The 18,852-nt window shown below is 38.5% G+C and overlaps 1 protein-coding gene across 4 annotated transcripts in view; it reads left to right on the top strand.

Annotated features, from left to right (window-relative positions):
* Positions 1 to 18,852, top strand: part of LOC149184051 (histone-lysine N-methyltransferase ATX5-like) — a 274,187-nt gene that overhangs the window by 100,937 nt on the left and 154,398 nt on the right. For all 4 annotated transcript variants that reach the window (XM_089417380.1, XM_089417381.1, XM_089417382.1 and 1 more), the window contains one exon: positions 8,561 to 8,699. In XM_089417380.1, coding sequence (XP_089273506.1) covers positions 8,561 to 8,699 — 139 coding nt within the window. The remainder of the gene's footprint in view (positions 1 to 8,560; positions 8,700 to 18,852) is intronic.

The raw sequence follows: 18,852 nt of genomic DNA, 5'->3' as shown, positions 1-18,852 counted from the left end.
TTCATATTTATCATAGACTCCATTCTCCCAAGATTAAGGCACTGATCTACCAAGAAGTGGTCACTCAAAACTTAACTCTTTTTCACCTTTTCCTAGGTCTAGCCAAGATTGGTCACCTAGGACATCATTTTCCTGACAAAGCAACACTCCAAAAAGTTCGATCTCCTAGCCTCTCATGCGCTGGTGTGTCCTCAAGGCATCCTCCAGTTTTGAAGCCATTCCAACAATGGAGTTGTGAGAAAAGCCAAGCCCTAGCTTCGAGATCAAACTTTGCCCTAGTATCCCTAAGGCTAGTGCCTCATATGATTAATTTGACGCCTTTAAGTGAAAATTCTTACTTTGATCCTTTCCCCCTCCTTGTCTGGGTTAAGAACATCATTGGTTGCTAAATCCTTGTCTCTTGACTTAGGTTGGGTCCATGTGGTCCCACTTCCTTGGAAAGACAATTCGTCAAAACCATCTGGGATACCAATTTCAAGAAGGATTTTAGGGATTGGTAAACTCTTTCACAAGTCATATTCCATAAACCTAACCTTCAAATCCCCACATCCTTCTCCTATAAGACATTGTACCTTACTTGGAAAGCAAGCAAGCTCCATTCTTGACCCTCCTTTGGAAAGGGATTATTTGGGTCACTTTATATCCACTTGTTGATTTATCCTTCATTTATGAATCCGTATATACCGGGTCTCCTCCCATTGGTGAAAGTCTGTAAATAGTAGGGAGCTTTAGCTGAGGTGACAGTGGGCTAAGTCTCCATTTGTTGCCCTTGGTCTAGCATTTGACCCCATTAGGAATCCTCTCTATGTCCCCTGCTAGTTTGAGCGGTAACATTGTGGCGCCGTTGTTGCGGACACGAAACGTGTGTTTTGTTCCCCATATGACATTATTGATATATCATTTGGCGATTCGATTAGAGGAACGAAGCCCTACTTCCTCATTGAACTTCAAAAGTCAATGCTTGTAGGGTGAAGCAAGCATTTGTGAATGCATTTTACTTCACCTTTGCGACTCGATTTTCGCACTATATGCAAGATCATGAAAAATGGTTAAAGAAAGTATCCATGACATTAGCCCCGAAGAAGAACAAGACCTATGGGACAGATTGGATTCATGGTCTAAGCTTTGTGATCACCTGATAAAGTGTGAGAACGAGGATTTCATACTCAATTTTTATAATAGGAGCAGGTCAAACCTCGACAGCATAAGGCAGGAGTATGAAGAAGGGCCCACAGATTACCTCTTCTTGGAGCTTGCCTATTATATTGGTGTATTTATTTCCTTGTCTCACAAGATCAAAGAAAAATATGGCTCATTACCAGATGAGGATTTGGATGACCAGGATGACCAAGAAAATGAGGATGATGAGCAAATATCACTTATGGAATTGAGGGCAAAAAACAATGAAGTGAAAGACATCTCCTGTGAAGATGACGAAGAGTTGGATCTTGAAAGCATCTAAATCATGCAAGGAAGAATGGATGAATATAGTAGGTCATGCAAGGGGTTAGTAAGAGAATGTAATACTAAAGAAGTATTCTCCCGTTTATATGATGAAGAAGTGAAGCTTAATAAGATGAAATGTGAATATAAAGAGAACCCTACTAATGCTCTCGTCCTAGAAGCATAGTACCAAAATCATGTAACATATACTTTAGCTATTTTTCTTCAAGAGAAGAGAGAAGATGAGAGGTTCGGCTTGTCAACCAAACAATATGAAGATGACCTTGAGGATCTTGGTGATGAGCAGGAAGATGAGTCCTCGGTGGGGCTGCAGGATGGACAGGATGATTTTGAGAGCTCATGTGTTGAGGAGAATGAGGCTATGGAAAGTAAGGCTGAGATTGGCCTTACCTTTCTCAAGGGTGTCACTCTTAATGACCCTCCTTTTGAGAACCTTGAGGAAGGTGATCCCATGAGCTCCATCGAAGATGACATTGGATATTATTTCCACATTAAAAAGGAGAAATAAGAGTTTGTTAGGCCTCAATTTGATTGTGCTCCCATTTATGATACTGACAAAGAGGATGAGATTGAGTTTTCCTTTATCCTGGACATTACTTGCGATGACATATCCATCGATACCCTTGGAAAGGAGAATTATGATTTTTCCTTGCATGAAGACGCATAGTTGGAAGTGATTGACTCTCCTTTTAATGAGAGCCCAATCTTTGATGCTTATAATGAGGAAAGCAATGAGGCTCCTACCTAACCACTTTATGATTACGTATTCAAATCACTTGAGCCTATAGATTATGGGGGAGAAAAACTGTTGAATATGACACTTCACCCTCCCCCTTGCCTTTCCATCTTGTTCATCACCTTGAGTCCTCCTCAAGTGAGTCCCTCGCCCCTTTTGGTATGACCTCAAGTGACCATGCCTCTTTTCCCCTTTCCGACTATGGTGTCAAGGAAGAACCCTTCATTGAATATACTTTATCCCCTTTGACTCATCCTTAGGATTATGATCACTCTGTGACCTCACCTCCCCAATGTGACCATCACCATGGGAGACCTATTTGTTGCACTCCTATCCCCCACCCTTCATTCCCTTATCATCATGACCTTGTGGCATCTATAAAGCATAATATTACCAACAATGATTGTGATAGGGAGTTCTTGAGAGTGATCTTTCATTCCATCATTGTGTATTTAGAGGGAAAGCCCCACACTTCTAGATTGACCTATTCCCCTTCTCTTAGGGATCTCTTTTATTTTAGATGGAGATTATGTTTTCCCATGTCCCACCCGCTTCATCTGCCATGTGACTATATCCACATTTGATTTGGGAGTTGCTACATGAGCAATCATACTCACAGACATATGTATATTGATGTGATGATATGTTGGTTGCACTGGCTTTATGATTACACCTAGTATTAGCCTTACTATATGTATGTAGAGTAGGATGCATTGCATGCTGATTTATCATTAGAACTAATGTCATATGATATTTCTCATGGTAGAATAGATGCATCTTTGCATATTTTATTTTTCTGCTGATTTTATGGCTAACATTTAGCATGTGCGATCATGAGATGCCACGAATGCATGTTGCTCCATGTTTTTCATCTATTATATGTGCAGGTGATAGGTCTACGGTAACCAAGAGATTGTTGGAGTTCTTGTGACCTCCTGTTCGAGTAGCTTCATCCACTTCTTCGAGAGATCACGTCCCAGTTGGAGCCAGATGTTACCCACCATTTTGTGGGTGATATCCCTAGGAGAATTTTTTTCTCCAAGATGGTCCTCAGCTGGTAGCCAATAGCCCCTTGCAGCCACCAGCTAGCTCATTGTGCCATTTCTCCGCCACTTGAGCCAGCCATGTGGTCCCTCACCCATCTGCCATGATCGTATGTTTGAAGGTGGGCCTCCTGAACCTAAAGGTATGCCTTGTCATTTGGTAATTGAGTATTGTAGTTTGCTTATCATGGACACTTCTGGGCATGAATTAATGGGGGAAGGGGGCGGTTCAGCGGGAAGAATGGTCTAGGTTTGTGCTCTTGTCCTCTAGACCCCTTTTGGATATTAACCTTGGATTCTAGTCCCGTGGGATCTCTTTTACTGACCATTTGGCTTTAGGGATGATATTTTACGAGAAAACCTGATTTTGGTTGCATGGTCCTTCTCCCTTATCTGCATATATTACCCCCTTTCCATTCATTACTTCCCCATTCATCATTTCTCCCACCTGGGTCACATTTATCCACTGGGTCCGCAAAGGGCTAGCTCACCCCTTTCCCTTGCCCACACCTTAGGTCAGGCCTGGAATGATGCCCCAGAGGTTGATGCAGCTAAAAAGAAAGATACACGCATATTTGGCCACATTCAAGAGGAAAATGTACGGCAAAATGCAAAATATGGTCGGGACAAACACATCTAGCACGTGGGCAAAAGCCAATACATGAGCTCTACCCCATCATCATTGTCCCAACCCCTGGCGGGCAATGAACTGCTCTACCTTAAAAAGGGGTATTCACTACTATATCTTATGCATCATGCTGTTACCCGTTGAGTCCCGAGGAGTTAATCAAAGAAAATCATAAAAAGGCAAAAGACATATAAAGAAGGGTGGAAAAATCAAGGTCGGGGCACCTAATGTACCACGATTGCTCCCTCCTATACATTATAAACCCAAGTGTTGGCTTCCCTTTTATTAGCTACCCTTGCACCTCAGCATGTGGCCCAGGGCTGCCCCATCTCATCCCCTACTTCATTCACCTATCTATCACATACCACCACCTTTTAAGGGATGTACCTTAAACATATTATCCCCTTTAGAAGTAGAAACCACCCAATAGGATACTTAGTTAACTCCATTTGGAGTTTGGGGGACATTGGCACATCCTGAAGCCCATTATGGAAGGGTAGGCCATTATGAAGTCCCCACTTGTGGTCCATGGTTGGTAAGCTCATTTACTCGATTTCTCTAATGACTTGTTCTATTGGGAGACTAGGGGACATATTGGATCTTATGTAGGATTGCATATGGTCTCCATCTTGGGTTTGGTGACTGGTCTCCCAATACGGGGTCCCAATCCTCCACAGGGCTACATTGGCACATGTAGGGTGTGTGTTGAGAGCCATGGGCCTCCACAACAGTAGACAACACTATATGGATCCCCGGGGATGTTTAGAGATTGCTCGAGATTCACCTATTAGACGAGGAAGATGCACATGGTTCACCATTGCCCAGCCCACCCCACAGATGTACCATACACTTCGCAGTTGACCCAGGACTTGTAGAATGATGTGGCATCACCTACACCATCATCAAAGCCCTTGTAGATGATCTACAAGCATCTCTGACTCATTTGGGGACCCATGGGGTTATTATTGTGCCCCCACACCCATTGGGAGCAACATAGGTCTATTGTTCGTAGAACAAGGGGGCCAACCCCTTTTCCATCATTTTTGAGGGTCCTATTCTTCATTATGGCACCTATGGACCTCATCAGGCCACTTTGAGGGCCCTACAACATGTATTATTCATCATCTGACCTCTTAAGAGGCTTATTATTTCATTTGTGAGCTAGTTTGGTGGGCTTGTCACCATAAGTTAGATTATTAGCACACTATTTTATTATTGGGGCTTATGTAGGCCTAGGACACTAATTCAAACTCCTCATTAGTGTATAAATACAAGTGAGATGAGTTCATTTGATCATCATCACTTTGGATTGGATCTCTTCTCTCTCTTGAGAATTTCACACTTTTTCTTGGAGGATGAATTGGAGCTTCTCTATTGTCAAATTGTGGATGGTTGGATATGTTCTGTTACATGTAAGTACATGCTTTTAATGCTCTTCTTGTTTTACTTTGTCATATACATTGGACTGGGATTTTCGCTATTTTTAGGGCTAATTGATACATGCATTTACTAGCTTAAATTGTGGAATTTTGTCTCTATACAACATCTCTCAATGTGTGGGCCATGTAATTTTGAATGAAATTTCCTAGGGATAATTCTATCAATGAATTCATCTTGATAAGCCATCACCTTAGCAAGTTGAAGTATAAACGCTGTAAGGTTGCTTCCCTTTGCCCTAGAAGGCTAGCGAGGTAGTCTTAAGGCTTCCTTGACTAAGAAACAAGGTCCTCATTCATATTTATCATAGACTCCATTCTCCCAAGATTAAGGCACTGCTCTACCAAGAGGTGGTCACTCAAAATTTAACTCTTTTCACCTTTTTCTAGGTCTAGCCAAGTTGGGTCACCTTGGGCATCATTTTCCTGACAAAGCAACCCTCCAAAAAGTTCAATCTCCTAGCCTCTCCTGCGTTGGTGTGTCCTTAAGGCATCCTCCAATTTTGAATCCATTCCGACAGTGGAGTTGTGAGAAAAGCCAAGCCCTAGCTCCGAGATCAAACTTGCTCTAGTATCCCCAAGGCTAGCGCTGCATAGGATCAATTCAACACTTTTAAGTGAAAATTCTTATTTCGATTCTTCCCCCTTCTTGTCTGGGTTGAGAACATCATTGGTTGCTAAATTCTTGTCTCTTGACCTAGGTTGGGTCCACCTGTCCCTGTGTGGTGCCACTCCTTTGGAAAGACAATTCATCAAAACCATCCGGGATATCAATTTCAATAAGGATTTTAGGGATTGGGAAACTCTTTCACAAGTCATATTCCATAAACCTAACCCTCAAATCCCCACATCCTTCTCCTAGAAGACATTGTACCTTGCTTAGAAAGCAAGCAAGCTCCATTCTTGACTCTCTTCTAGAAAGGGATTGTTTGGGTCACTTTATATCCACTTGTTGATTTATCCTTCATTTGTGACTCCATATATACCGGGTCTCCTCCCATCGGTGAAAGTCCATAAATAGTAGGGAGCCTTAGTTGAGGTGACAATGGGCTAAGTCTCCATTTGTTGCCCTTGGTCTAGCATTTGACCCTTTAGGAATCCCCTTTAGGTCCCCTGCTAGTTTGAGCGGTAACATGCCCTAGCCTTCAACTTGGGGCCTATTGAAGGATTCTTGCTCCATAAATTGAAGGCATACATTCATTGTAAGCCTTTAGTTGGTCTTGTGATCCTCGGTTGATCTATTTACCTTGCTGATTCTCAAGCCCTAGGTGACGTTGTGTCCTAATTAGGCGTATTGGAGGATGCACATTGTCTTATTATGCTAGCTAAGCCCTGTTCCTAGGTAGAGTTATCCTCCTTAAGCCTATATTGTCACCTTATCCCTTGTACTTGTTAGATCATTTAGGTGACTTACTAAAGGGAAGCCTCCCTAGTGGTGAAAATCCACAAAAGAGTCTCTTGTAGTTGCTGAGGTGACAGTGGGCCACACCTCATATTGTGGTCTAGCTCATCTTGTGAGCAACCCTCACAAGGGCTGCTAGATTTTGAGGCAACATGGACTATATCTTCCCTTGCTCACATAGCAGAATGGATGCCAAAAGATAAATGGTGTCTATCTAAGTTATTAGGAAGCATAGTCTAGAGAAAGAGAAATATGGAAAATACCAGTAGTACAATATTGGTGAATAGGATGAAGAAAAGGAAATGTGAATTGAAATGGAAGGATCCTAGAAGATGCAGTAGTAGCCTTTAGACAGTGGATTGAATGGAATCTTCTCTTCATGCCTTGTGTTCTTTTTTATTTATATGAAAAGATCTTCAAGGAATCATTTACAGTTGCATTGTTCTTTAATATGAAATTTATTGCATTGTAGATCAAGTTCTGATTTATGAATGATATCTCATCTATAAGTCTGACATGTATATTATATTTCTTATTGCCGTAAAGAGAGTACACACTTGAAAAATTAATATAATAAGGATCATAAATCATCAGAGAAAAACTAAAAGTGCATTTAGAACTTGTGTCCTAGATAGGCCCCCTAGCAATGACATCATTCCATCACTGGAACTAACCTTTATTTCCCATTGCTTGTGGAGTCAAATTTCAGATGAGAGAGATGCAGTACAAACTAGTATTACCCAAGTGAGGAATGTGAATGAGGTAGTGAGACCTTGCATTGGGGAACTTCCATCATCCCCAAATGATATGAAAATTGAGAGGCTAATGATCAAATAGAGTGACTTCAACGATGACTTGAATGGGTTTGGAGTCTGGACCCTTGGGTATGAAATGTGAAAACATTCTAGTTTGAGTGCATAGCCTTATTAAGATGCTTCAGCATCCTATCTCTTCCCTTTTTGAAATTAGATCACATGAGTCATTTTTCTATAAATCTCGGGGTTGTTAAGTTTAAGGCTGGATTGTAAATTAAGCCAAGCCAAACTTGGCTGCTAGTGGACATTAATATTTTAATTAAATTAATATTTAATTAAATCAACTTGCATTTTTTCCAGCATGCTGCTAGCATTCAGTTTACCAAGGAACAATTTCTCCGTGAGATTTTTAGTTGCATTCAATATAGCTTCATTCATTTTGGACAAAACTGATTTCAAACCTTATTCATCCCAAGACATAATTATTAGTTTGTATTGCTGTGGAGTTCAGCTTAAAACAACCATTTTTATATGGCAATCCTTGAGCCTTCTATAATGTGATGTAAAAGCAAATAAAATAATGTTCAGAGGAGAGTTTGAGCTTTTAAAGTTTTACCACTATTTGCATTTTTGACAATGTTTCTTGGCAGCACACCACATCTACCTCAATGTTTTTGCCTTCTTGAGTCAACATTATTGACTTTAATTCTGTGGGTTTCTTGAAAACCTTAAAACATCTTTTTCCATCAGCCAGGACAGGGAGATGCTTAGTCATATCCCGTGTTTGTAGCCTATTATTCTTTCTCATTGCTGGCTGTGCATATACGTTATTCTGTCAAAATGTTAAGCTTATCATTCTTACTGATCTCTATGGCATTTTGCCTTGCCTCTGAGTTATCTTTGCATTGGAGCAACAAGTCTAACTTGTCTTGAATGGAAACCTTTACATTTTCATTTTCAAATATCTGTATCATTCTTTTGAATGAACAATCTTTACATATTGAAGCTTCCATGACATTGACTTTCTGATAAAAAATATATATTTTTTGCAATTTATCTTATTTTTCAATAAAATTTTGTTTTGTTTGTTGGACAGAGTGCTTTGTGAATGCCATGGATGTGGAAAAGGTAGGAGAATGGGCATTACAGAGTGGGAAAGACATACAGGTTGCAGATCGAAGAAATGGAAAGACAGTGTTAAAGTAAAGGCTTCAAATATGCCACTGATAGCATGGGTTTGTATCAGTTAACTTGTTGGGCTTTTTCCTTTTGATTCCATGCAAGGTTGTACCAGAAGGTGGACTGACTTAACTGTTCCGTGTTTATATCTGTGTTTATAATGGTACTTTTGGCTTTTTGTCAACATAGTGATTTTATTTCTGAGTGCCCACAATTTATGTATGCCAATGTCATTATCATGTTTTCCCAGGTTTGATTGAAACCAGATTGTATGAAAGTGGTACATAAATTGACGAATCTTCTCATTTGATCTCCTAGTTCATGTTGTTTACTTGTACTATCTGTAGGTAACAGTGAAGCTAATAAATCACGTTAGCAGCTTCTCCCCATTCTACATAAAGAAACATGAGAGTTGTTACTTCTAACTTCGAAGCAATTCTCATAGAGATCTGCGTTTTAATCAAACCTTATCTTTTAAATCTATGGGGAATTTTTTGTCTTTCTACTTTCCTACTAGTGTGTCATTCTACTTTTAATGGTAAAGGTTTCTCTTTTGACAAAGAGATCTACCTTAAGATCTTATTCCTGTATGGTTCTCCTAGTTCTGCTATATGTTCTAAAACCTCTTATAGAGCTGTGGTTCTCTTTGTGATATATTTCTACCATCTAAGTTATCCTTCAAAATCCTTTTTCTTTTGCTAAGATTCCATACCTCTCTATCCTATCCAGCAATGTTCTGTTCTTTAACACAGGCACAAGTGTCTAGATGGTTAAGCTTGCTGAAGTGAGCTTTTGATGTGATCGATGAGTTATCTAAGATTGTAGAATGAACACAATAGGGGGAATACCTTAGTTTTCCCTTGTTTCGAGCATAACATATGCTAGTAATACCGTTGTATCTTGTTCACTCGACAATATCGTCTTCCTCCCATTGTTCACTTTTTTTGGCAAACAACATATCCTTGTACAATAGTGTCGATGCAAGGAGCTCAAAAATGACTCCTAAATAAAGGAAGATGCGTAAAGTATAGTAGAGCACTGTTCTATGCTGACATCTAGTGGTTGAACACAGTAGAAAACATATTTAGTAGAAATGATCCCTGTTACCCCTCGGTTCACGTCGGGAGTATCACATTTTTTCATTATATTTGTCCTAGCATATGAGCTGATCTCCTGCAGGATTTGAGATGATGTTTGAGCCCATGGTTTCATGATTAGCTATGCCATCACGAGGATTGTATTATATATCATGATGAGCCAAAAGTTGTGACCATGTATTTTTACTAGACTATGTTTATTGATTTATGTAAAGTGTGTTCTCCATCTAGGTGGTTTCTATATGCCCTTATGGTTTGTCATGGCCTAGTCTCTTAGTCTTCCTCCCATTGTTGACTTTTCTTGGTGAATGATATGTCCTTGTTGTTGAAGGATGTAACTAGTTTTGATCTTCATAATTGTATTTGTGTCAATATGCACTTTATGTAAAAGCAAAAATAATGTGTTTTGCTAAGTTACCAGGATTTGGATCTGGATATGGATACGGATCTGCCAGTTTTTTGAAAAACCACGATCCGGAAACGGCAAGTACAAGCAAATATAAAAATATTTTATAATTTTTAAAATTAAAATTTATATAAATATAAAAATAAAAACATATTCTAATTTTTAAATACAATAAATAATTATTATATAAATAATTCCGAACTTAATGTGTCATTTATAAATATTAATTAAATATGTGAATTTTTAAATATATAACTTCAATATAATACTTTAAAAATAACTATAAATTTAATCATAATAGAATTAAGACATCATTTATAAATATTTAAACATTAATTATTAGTTATAATATTTATATTAAGCAAATTATTAAACTTATTTTAGAAAACTTACTTTTTAAACTTGAAAAGAAACTTTAAAATTGATTAAAATAAAAACTTACTTTTTAAACTTTAAAATACCTAAATAAAAACTTACTTTTTAAACTTCAAAATATCTAAATAAAAATTTACTTTTTAAACTTTAAAATATCTAAATAAATATGGGTGGATTATAAACTTCACTTCACCTGCATTAAAGTTTAAAGTTTATAATGTCTTGTATTAAACCTTATAATATGGTCAACTAACATAAAAATAATAAATTGTCCTTGGCCGCCTCCCTAGTTTATTTTCGCGGACGCCGATTCATTTATCCATTTCTTATCATTCCTTAATTGACTTGCGACTTGCGACTGGACAGTTAAATTTTCTGTTTTGGAATTTATGCTGACATTTGCTGCAGATTTGTGCGTTGATGTTGACGGTTTTTTACTCGAGAGAAGCTGGACGGATCTTTGTGGATCCGGATTTGATTTCGTCTCCAATCCGGGGATCCGCGGATCCAGCCATTAGGCCCAACGGATCCGGTAACAAAGGTTTTTTTGTGAGTCAAAGTCATGTAGTTAAGTCATCCCCATTTGGGATTTTTGTAAAAGAAAGAAAAATATTTTGTATTTTTGTCAAAAAGTCAAATACAAGACAGTCGGTCCTCTGAGATTGACGAGTCGGCCTGCTCAAGGGACGTGACCCTTTGCATGGACAAACAACTATAAATTGGCATTTATGATCCACCAAAAAGTTAGTAAGTAATTCGCCTTCTGTAGCAAGTTTTGCCAGTTCCTTTGAGGTTATATGTGCGAGTTTCTTCAGATGAAAAAGGTGAGAAGGATATCTGAGTTCTAAGAGGAGGATACCCGATTTTTGTCTAAAGAAGGCATCAAAGTTCTATTCAAAGAAGGCACCCAAGTTCTATTATAAAGAAGGCATCGTAGTTCTATTCTAAGAAAGGCACCGACTTTTGTTCTAAGAGAAGGTTGATACCCGAGTCCTGTTGAAAGAATACCCTTACTGAAGGTACTGTGATATAATTATGTTGAAAGAAGAATCTGAATCTAAGCTTATGAGAAGTTGGAAGATAAATCTTGGAAGGAGGGCTGACTTGGTTCTTGTGGTGGTCTTGAGTCAAGGATATCTTACTTTGATTTGATTCTATAAGAAGAGAAGGCTTTCTAGGTTTTTCCCCTTGTGGGGTTTTAGCCCTGGCTTGGAGCCTATATCCTGTGTCTCTTGTTCTCTATTTTTGCACTTTGGTAATTGCTTGATGAATGAAAGAATACAAATGTAATAACAATAAGCCAACAATAAATTCACAAGTAATTATCAAGTAAGAGAAATCATCTACTTTACCCACCTACTGATTTCTCAACACTTGTATGATAGTGTCGAGGCAAGAAGTGCAAAAATGACTCCTAAATAAAGCACGATGCATAAAGTAGAGTATTGCTCTATGCTAAGATCTAAATATTGAGCACAAATATCGGGAAACATACTTAGTAGAAATGGTCCTTGCTACCCCTCAGTTTCACACCATGAGTACCACATTTTTTTTCATTAGATTCTTCCTAGCATCTAGTTATGTCATTGTGAGGATTGTTTTATGTCCCATGATGAACCAAAAGTTGTGATCATGTATCTTATGTACTGTACTATAGTATGCTTAGTGATATATGTAAAGTGTTTTTTCCATTTAGGTAGTTTTTTAAGACTCTTACAGTTTATCATGGTCCATCTAGTGTTATCGGAACTTGATCGAATTTGGTGGAACCGGTTGGTTTGACTATTTTGACCCCCAAACTAGTCCTATTTGAGGTCTAGAACCTGGAAAGGCCGATTCGATACCTAACTGACCTTTTCTCACCTAACTGTTAATCTGTACAAGGCACCCAAGGACGTTCCAAACACAATTTCGAAATTAAAAAAAGGAAAAAAATAGCGTATTCAAGCCTAGGGCCCTATTATTGCTATGCAATTAATAGTAATGTTATATTCTTAAAATAAAAGGACATATTTCATTCTCTTACTTAAATTTTTAGCATTACCATTAATTGACTCAAGATGTTTGAGAGTGTTTCTGACCTCATTGGGTTTCATATGGAGAAGGTAGAATTTTAGATCCCACTTAAATCGAGCATATTTATTAGTTTTTAGGATTTGAGGATTGGGGAATTGCAATGTTTCCATTGGATTTTGTAATGTATGAGGGTATGGAACTAGCAGTTAATCAAGAGCACTCAAACCCTCCATGTACCTTGATGTTGGTGGCATTGATTGTTGAACTCCTCTGTCACGACCCTAGTAAAAATGTACCCATCACTCAAATGAAATCTTGATCTGACATGTTAAGCTTTTTCTATCTTATTTTAATGCTTAGAGGGTGATATAGATGACAAAGATCCCAATATAGGCAATGATTTTGATGATATGTAGGTATTTGTCGTAGCATGTTTTTGGATGCTAGAGGCCATCTAGAGCATTTTTGTTGATGTATTTTTGGTTCAAATATGGATTGTACTCGATGCTATTTTTGTTATTTGCACTGTTACATTGTATATAAATGAGAACTTTTGCATATTCGCATATAAATGGTTTGGATTTATATGGATGCGCATGAATATATATGTTTTTCATTAAAGTTTGAATATTTTATGTATTTTTTGGTAGAGTAGTTTTTTCACTGGTTTTGGTCTAGTTCTAACTAGTTCCTAGTTTTAGGGGTCCACTAGTTTGCTCAACGGTTCTACTCTGATAGCTTTGGGTGCATCCTCTTAGTCCTCATTTCAAGATAGTCCTTGCCCTTATGGCTCCTACTATTCATATCTTAAAGGTCATTTATGGCCTAGGCAAGTGTGTGAGGTTTTGGAGTGGATATATTATGGCACATGACTTTGGGAAACCCTAGGATTTTTCAGTTTACTATTATGTAAAAGTTCTGCCCCTATTGTAAAGGTTACCTAAAGAGCACACTTCCTTTTTAGCCTAAGCATGGACATATTTATGTATTGTCATACTCAAGGTTGCTTGGAAGTGGGAGTGGGAGTGGGAGCGGGAGCGACAATTTTCAGAAACTTCTAGATCTAGAGCATTTATGGGAGTGCTTTTTATAATATATATATATATATATATACTTTGATGCATATATGTCAAAAAAAGCATGTAGAATGATGAATTAGCTATAAAAAGCATAAAAACATGGATTAAACCATATAACATCAATCATCTAGTAGTTATGATCTTCATCAACCAAAGGTCCGCAAGCTACAATGTAAGACTCAAACTATGCAGATTTTAACCAAACATGAATCAATATTTAAAATTTACATTGCAAAAGAATACCTGGAATCAATTGCAGGTGTTTTAGACTGTGGTTGTTCCCGCTGTTGCAGTCACCAAACTACCCTTTTTCCTCCCATCCTATCTTGGTCTACCTGTACGGTCACTAGATCCAGAAGACAAATCTTCTGGCCCTCGTGCCCAAAATTCCAAGAACAATCAAGCTCAATCTCTGTAATTCTATTAGAAATTCCTGTCTCTTCCCCAAAATCTCCTCTGGTTTCACAGAATTCTCTCTAACTAACAAAAAATGTGAATCCTTGTTATGGTCTTCTCCCTTCCTTTATATCCTCAACTCTACCGCCTCTCTACCTCGCTGTCGGCTTCCTTCCTCCACCATTTCCCTTTTCTTCTCGCTGTCAGCTTCCTTCCAATTTTCTCGACCCTTCTCTTCCTTTTGGATAGAGGCGGTGGTGTATTTATTTAGTTTAGATTTAGATTTTATTAAATTAATTAAATTGATTCATTTATATTTTAACAAAGATTGATTTTAATATTTAAATAAATGATTTTATTTATTTTAATTAAATATAAATTAAATAAAATTTCATATATTTTTCATTATCTTTATCATATATCTTTATATAGATATATTTAATTTAAATGATATAGATATATATAAGATTGGTATAGATATCAAGTCCCCACTTGATATATTTATTATATTCCAATGAGATAGGAATTAATTTCGATAATCAATTCATTAACCTAAACTTATGTATCCACGATTGCTCCCCCCACATCTATACACCTAAATATGTGGACATCTCTCATGTCAGAGATTGATTCTTCTTCAAAACCCTGTTTTGAAGAAGAAATCATTAATGTGTGGTTTAAATTTATGTAATTTATGCTCCAGCTCTTCAAAAGGCAGCAGCGACTTCAAGCTCCTGTCCCTACACAAGCCAAAAGAATGTCAGATCTATAGAGAGATACTTCAGCGGGCACTGACAAAATGGAAGGATATTGATGTTTCACTTGACAGTTTTCCCTATTTTCTTTCGGATAATACAAAGACTGCACTATTGGATGCCATGTATGTGTTTCTCAAGAAGCCAGATTATATCAAATATGTGTCAAATTTGGTCACTGTTTGTTCTCGAATTCTTTTGACTGGACCACCAGGAGATTCTGGTGAAGGGTTTGGCTCATTATTTGCAGGTTAATATACTGGTGCTTGATTGTACAGACATTCTACTGGAGGCAAGGGAGTTACAGCCCAGTAATCTACAGAAAGTGGATCATTATACAAATGTACCAGTATCACAAAGCAGTGCAAATAGAGAAAATAAATCTAAGAATGTTGTTCCATCGTCAAGAAATAAGCATCGAAACAAGAATCCAGACATGGGACTTAGATCTATCTCCCAGTGGTCAATGGAGAAGCAACCAAATACTGATCCCGAAGACAAACCTGCGCTGATGACAATCCCTGCCCAGTCAACCATAAGTGGGACAACAATAGATGCACCTAGGCGGCTATTCAGAAAGGGTGATAGAGTAAGGTATGTTGGAGCAAGTAATGGTTCATCAACAACCAGTTTTCCTGTTTCTTCTCACCGTGGTTCCTCTGGAAGCAAAGGGCCATCAATTGGTGCGAAAGGTGAGTGATACTTTTGCTGAATGAGAATCCCAATAAAGTTGGAGTCCGGTTTGATAAACCAGTTTATGGTGGAAACAACATGGTGGATCTTTGTGAAGATGGCTATGGGTATTTTTGCAATGCTGCCAACAAATCTCTCATGCAGTGTTGGAGCTTCGTTTGGAGCATTCTGTTGGTGAGGGTGAGAATAAGACAATGCTTGATGCCCTTATTGATGTTTTGAGTAGTGAAGCATCAAAGGAGCCTTTGGTCCTTTTCATAAAGGATGTTGAAAGATCAATAATAGGCAACCTGGAACACTACAAGAAATTGGAACAACTGCTCAAAGCAGAGTGTAGGGTGGTCATTATTGGATCTCATACAATGGATTTTCAGAAGGATAAGGGGAATGTGGGCACTTATTCTACGTCAAAATCTGGCAATAGTCTTGCTCCTCTTCTAGACTTGTCATTCTTGGATAATTTTATGTCCCGGTTGGATGATATGAAGGGGGAAGGATCAAAGTTTTCGAGATCTCTCTTCAAACTTTTTCCTACTAGAATCTATTTACAGCAGCCACAAAATGAAAGCATGGCCATGGATTGGAACCAACAATTGGAACAAGATATTGAAAGACTAAAGGCAGAAGCCAATAGGCAACAACTTCGCATGGTCATGGGATCTTCAGGCATCACATGTAAAGATTTGACGGAACTTGAGATTAAGAACCACATTCTAACTTATGATATGGCAGAGAAGGTGGTAGGATGGGCTGTAAGCCACCAGTTGCAGAAAGATGCGGAACCAGTTTTATTTAATGGAAAGCTGGTTATAACTGCTGAAAGCATGCAGAATACCCTTACAGAGCTTCTATCTGTGCAACGAGCTTCGCCACTTAAAAAATCTTTGAAGGATGTTACATGTGACAATGGGTTTGAGAAGATACTAATATCTGAAGTTATTCCACCGGATGAACTAGGAGTCACTTTTGATTGTATTGGAGCCCTTGACAACGTTAAAGAAGCACTTAGGGAGCTAGTTATGTTGCCATTGCAGCGACCAGAACTCTTTGCAAAGGGACAATTACAGAAGCCGTGCAGAGGTCTTCTTCTGTTTGGTCCTCCTGGAACTGGAAAAACAATGCTTGCGAAGGCTGTTGCCACAGAAGCAGGGGCAAATTTTATAAATATCTCAATGTCGACAGTTGCATCAAAGTGGTTTGGTGAAGCAGAGAAGTATGTCAAGGCGGTCTTTACTTTAACTAATAAAATAGCCCCTAGTGTTATATTTATCGATGGAGGATGTTGCAAAGGCTACTTGTGAAAGCCATGGTAATGGTGGAGGATGAAAATGCCATTCTCCCAGCACTCGCAGCGTCGTTTTATGGTAATCCGTCGCAGAAATTAGCTGTGATTGGAATAACGGGCACAAATGGCAAAACCACTACTTCTTATCTGATAAAGAAAGCTGATGGCAAGGATGGTTCACAATGGTACTGAAGCTTGTGTTATGGAGGGTTCTTCGCATGCTCTTGTGCAAGGTCGTTGTGATATGTAGTGATTCGTAGAAATGATAGAAGGTTGAGCACTGAAAAGAATACAACAAAATCTTCAAACCCGAGGGCTACTGGAAGGCGTTGCATATGCTTAGATCCTCTCTCAATTCAGCATGTTTCAGTTATTGCTTTTTTCTGCACTCATACTTATCACATCACATGTTTTACTGACACAACTACATCAGTTACAAAAGACTCTAGCAAAAAGAGTGGTTCGAAATTCATTGGAGGTTTTGGAGATACACAGCAAAACTCCTTCCAAGATGAATCGGATGATGACTCTAGTATCGATTCCAATGGGCCACGAATGCGCTGTATTCTTTGCACTACTGTTGCAGTTTCATTAAAGCTGCAGTATCATTAAAAAGAAAAACATGGTAATGATTATGGTATTTGGTTTGCCATGGCGTTAATTGGGTTTTGCCTTCATTTTTTGATAACAATTTGCAGCGACATCTCAGCTCCACAGAAATCGTGCGACTGGCCTCATTACCCCATACAGGATTTTGTTCCATGATTTCCGCCAGCGATTGATCCTTTGGAGATTTTGTGGGTGATGTGGCTCTTAGAAGGCGGATTATGAGCTTTTGTTGATGCCACCATATTGCATGTGATTGGGTGTGTTGGAATTCGATGGTGGCATATTATAACTCTGGCTTGGTCATCTTTGGTGTCGATTTCTAATTCTGGATATGGTTGTTCATCAGACGTGTAACAAATCTGTAAATACCCTTTTGATCCATCGACCAAGTGCGTCCATAGAGGAGAGAATTCCGAAAGCAGGGGTCAGTCTATGACAAATGGCAGCTTTGAAGATTCCTATTTCAAAACAGTTTGACCAACAACCTTCGCAACTCGACACCTTGTGCAATCTGATCCCGATTTGGTCTTTTTTTTGAATATTAATTAGTTTTAATTCCTAGAGGTTAGTTTTCGGTTCCTAGAAGCTTGAGCATGTAATTGGTATTGAAGCAATACTTTGGATTTTTTTTAGAGGGACATTGTCTTATTTTAGGATAGAAAGCTGTCCTCTTTTCTAATTTATTGTAATTGTTCAAACAACGCCTGGATTGTGGGTCGATCTGTTGTTTTTAGGATAGTTTATAAAACTTTTCATTTGTAATGAGAGAGAGAGAGTCAGGGGGAGAGTTTTCTGAGTGCTGGAACAGAGCTTTCATTGTACAGTTTTTGGCAGAGAATTTAATGGAATTTCACAGCTCTGTTTGCTGAGATTCATGTGGTATGGCAATTTAACATTAGTTTTTCCTTTGTTACATATGTGAACCGTTATGTTTCATTTCATTTCATGACCATTTCTAGCTGAACAAATGAAGTGTTTAGGTAGGAATTCATAGTATTATATGCTCCTCCTATAAGTTTGTTCACGTTCGATGTTTTCTTCTGTTTAAGGAGGATTCAAAGTATTATTTGCCCTCCTTAGCTCCTCACCAGTCTTGCCATCCCATTTAAAAATCTAGGTTTGGTGTTAAATTGCTTGCCTACCTTGCCTTAGTTGATAATCTGTGTAGTCATTATATTTCTCTGTTCAAGCTGTGATTTTGCCCATGCAGCCCAGAAAAACCCCGTCATTAAAAACCCCAAAAAACTTTAAATCCACCTTCCTGATCAGTTTACTAGCCTAATATCTTTGATCTTAATTGGTCAGCTCACCCCATTGAGAAAAAACCTTGAGTCTGACCGGAGAGAGCCTTCTCCTTCCTCGTAGGGCTAGCTACGAGGTGTAATGGTTTGATGTTGCCTTGAAGGTTTACCTTCCTCAGCCTAGGGTGAAATCTCAAGCGCTAACAATTACCATCCTTGAACCCATGGCATTTGGCCTGGAGACCCTTATGTCCCTA

Source organism: Pinus tabuliformis, chromosome 3_2, assembly GCF_031772625.1.
Source record: "Pinus tabuliformis cultivar Carrire ecotype Pingquan chromosome 3_2, CPIR1, whole genome shotgun sequence".
NCBI classification, from domain to species: Eukaryota; Viridiplantae; Streptophyta; class Pinopsida; order Pinales; family Pinaceae; genus Pinus; species Pinus tabuliformis.
This window is presented reverse-complemented; position numbering and strand designations above follow the sequence as displayed.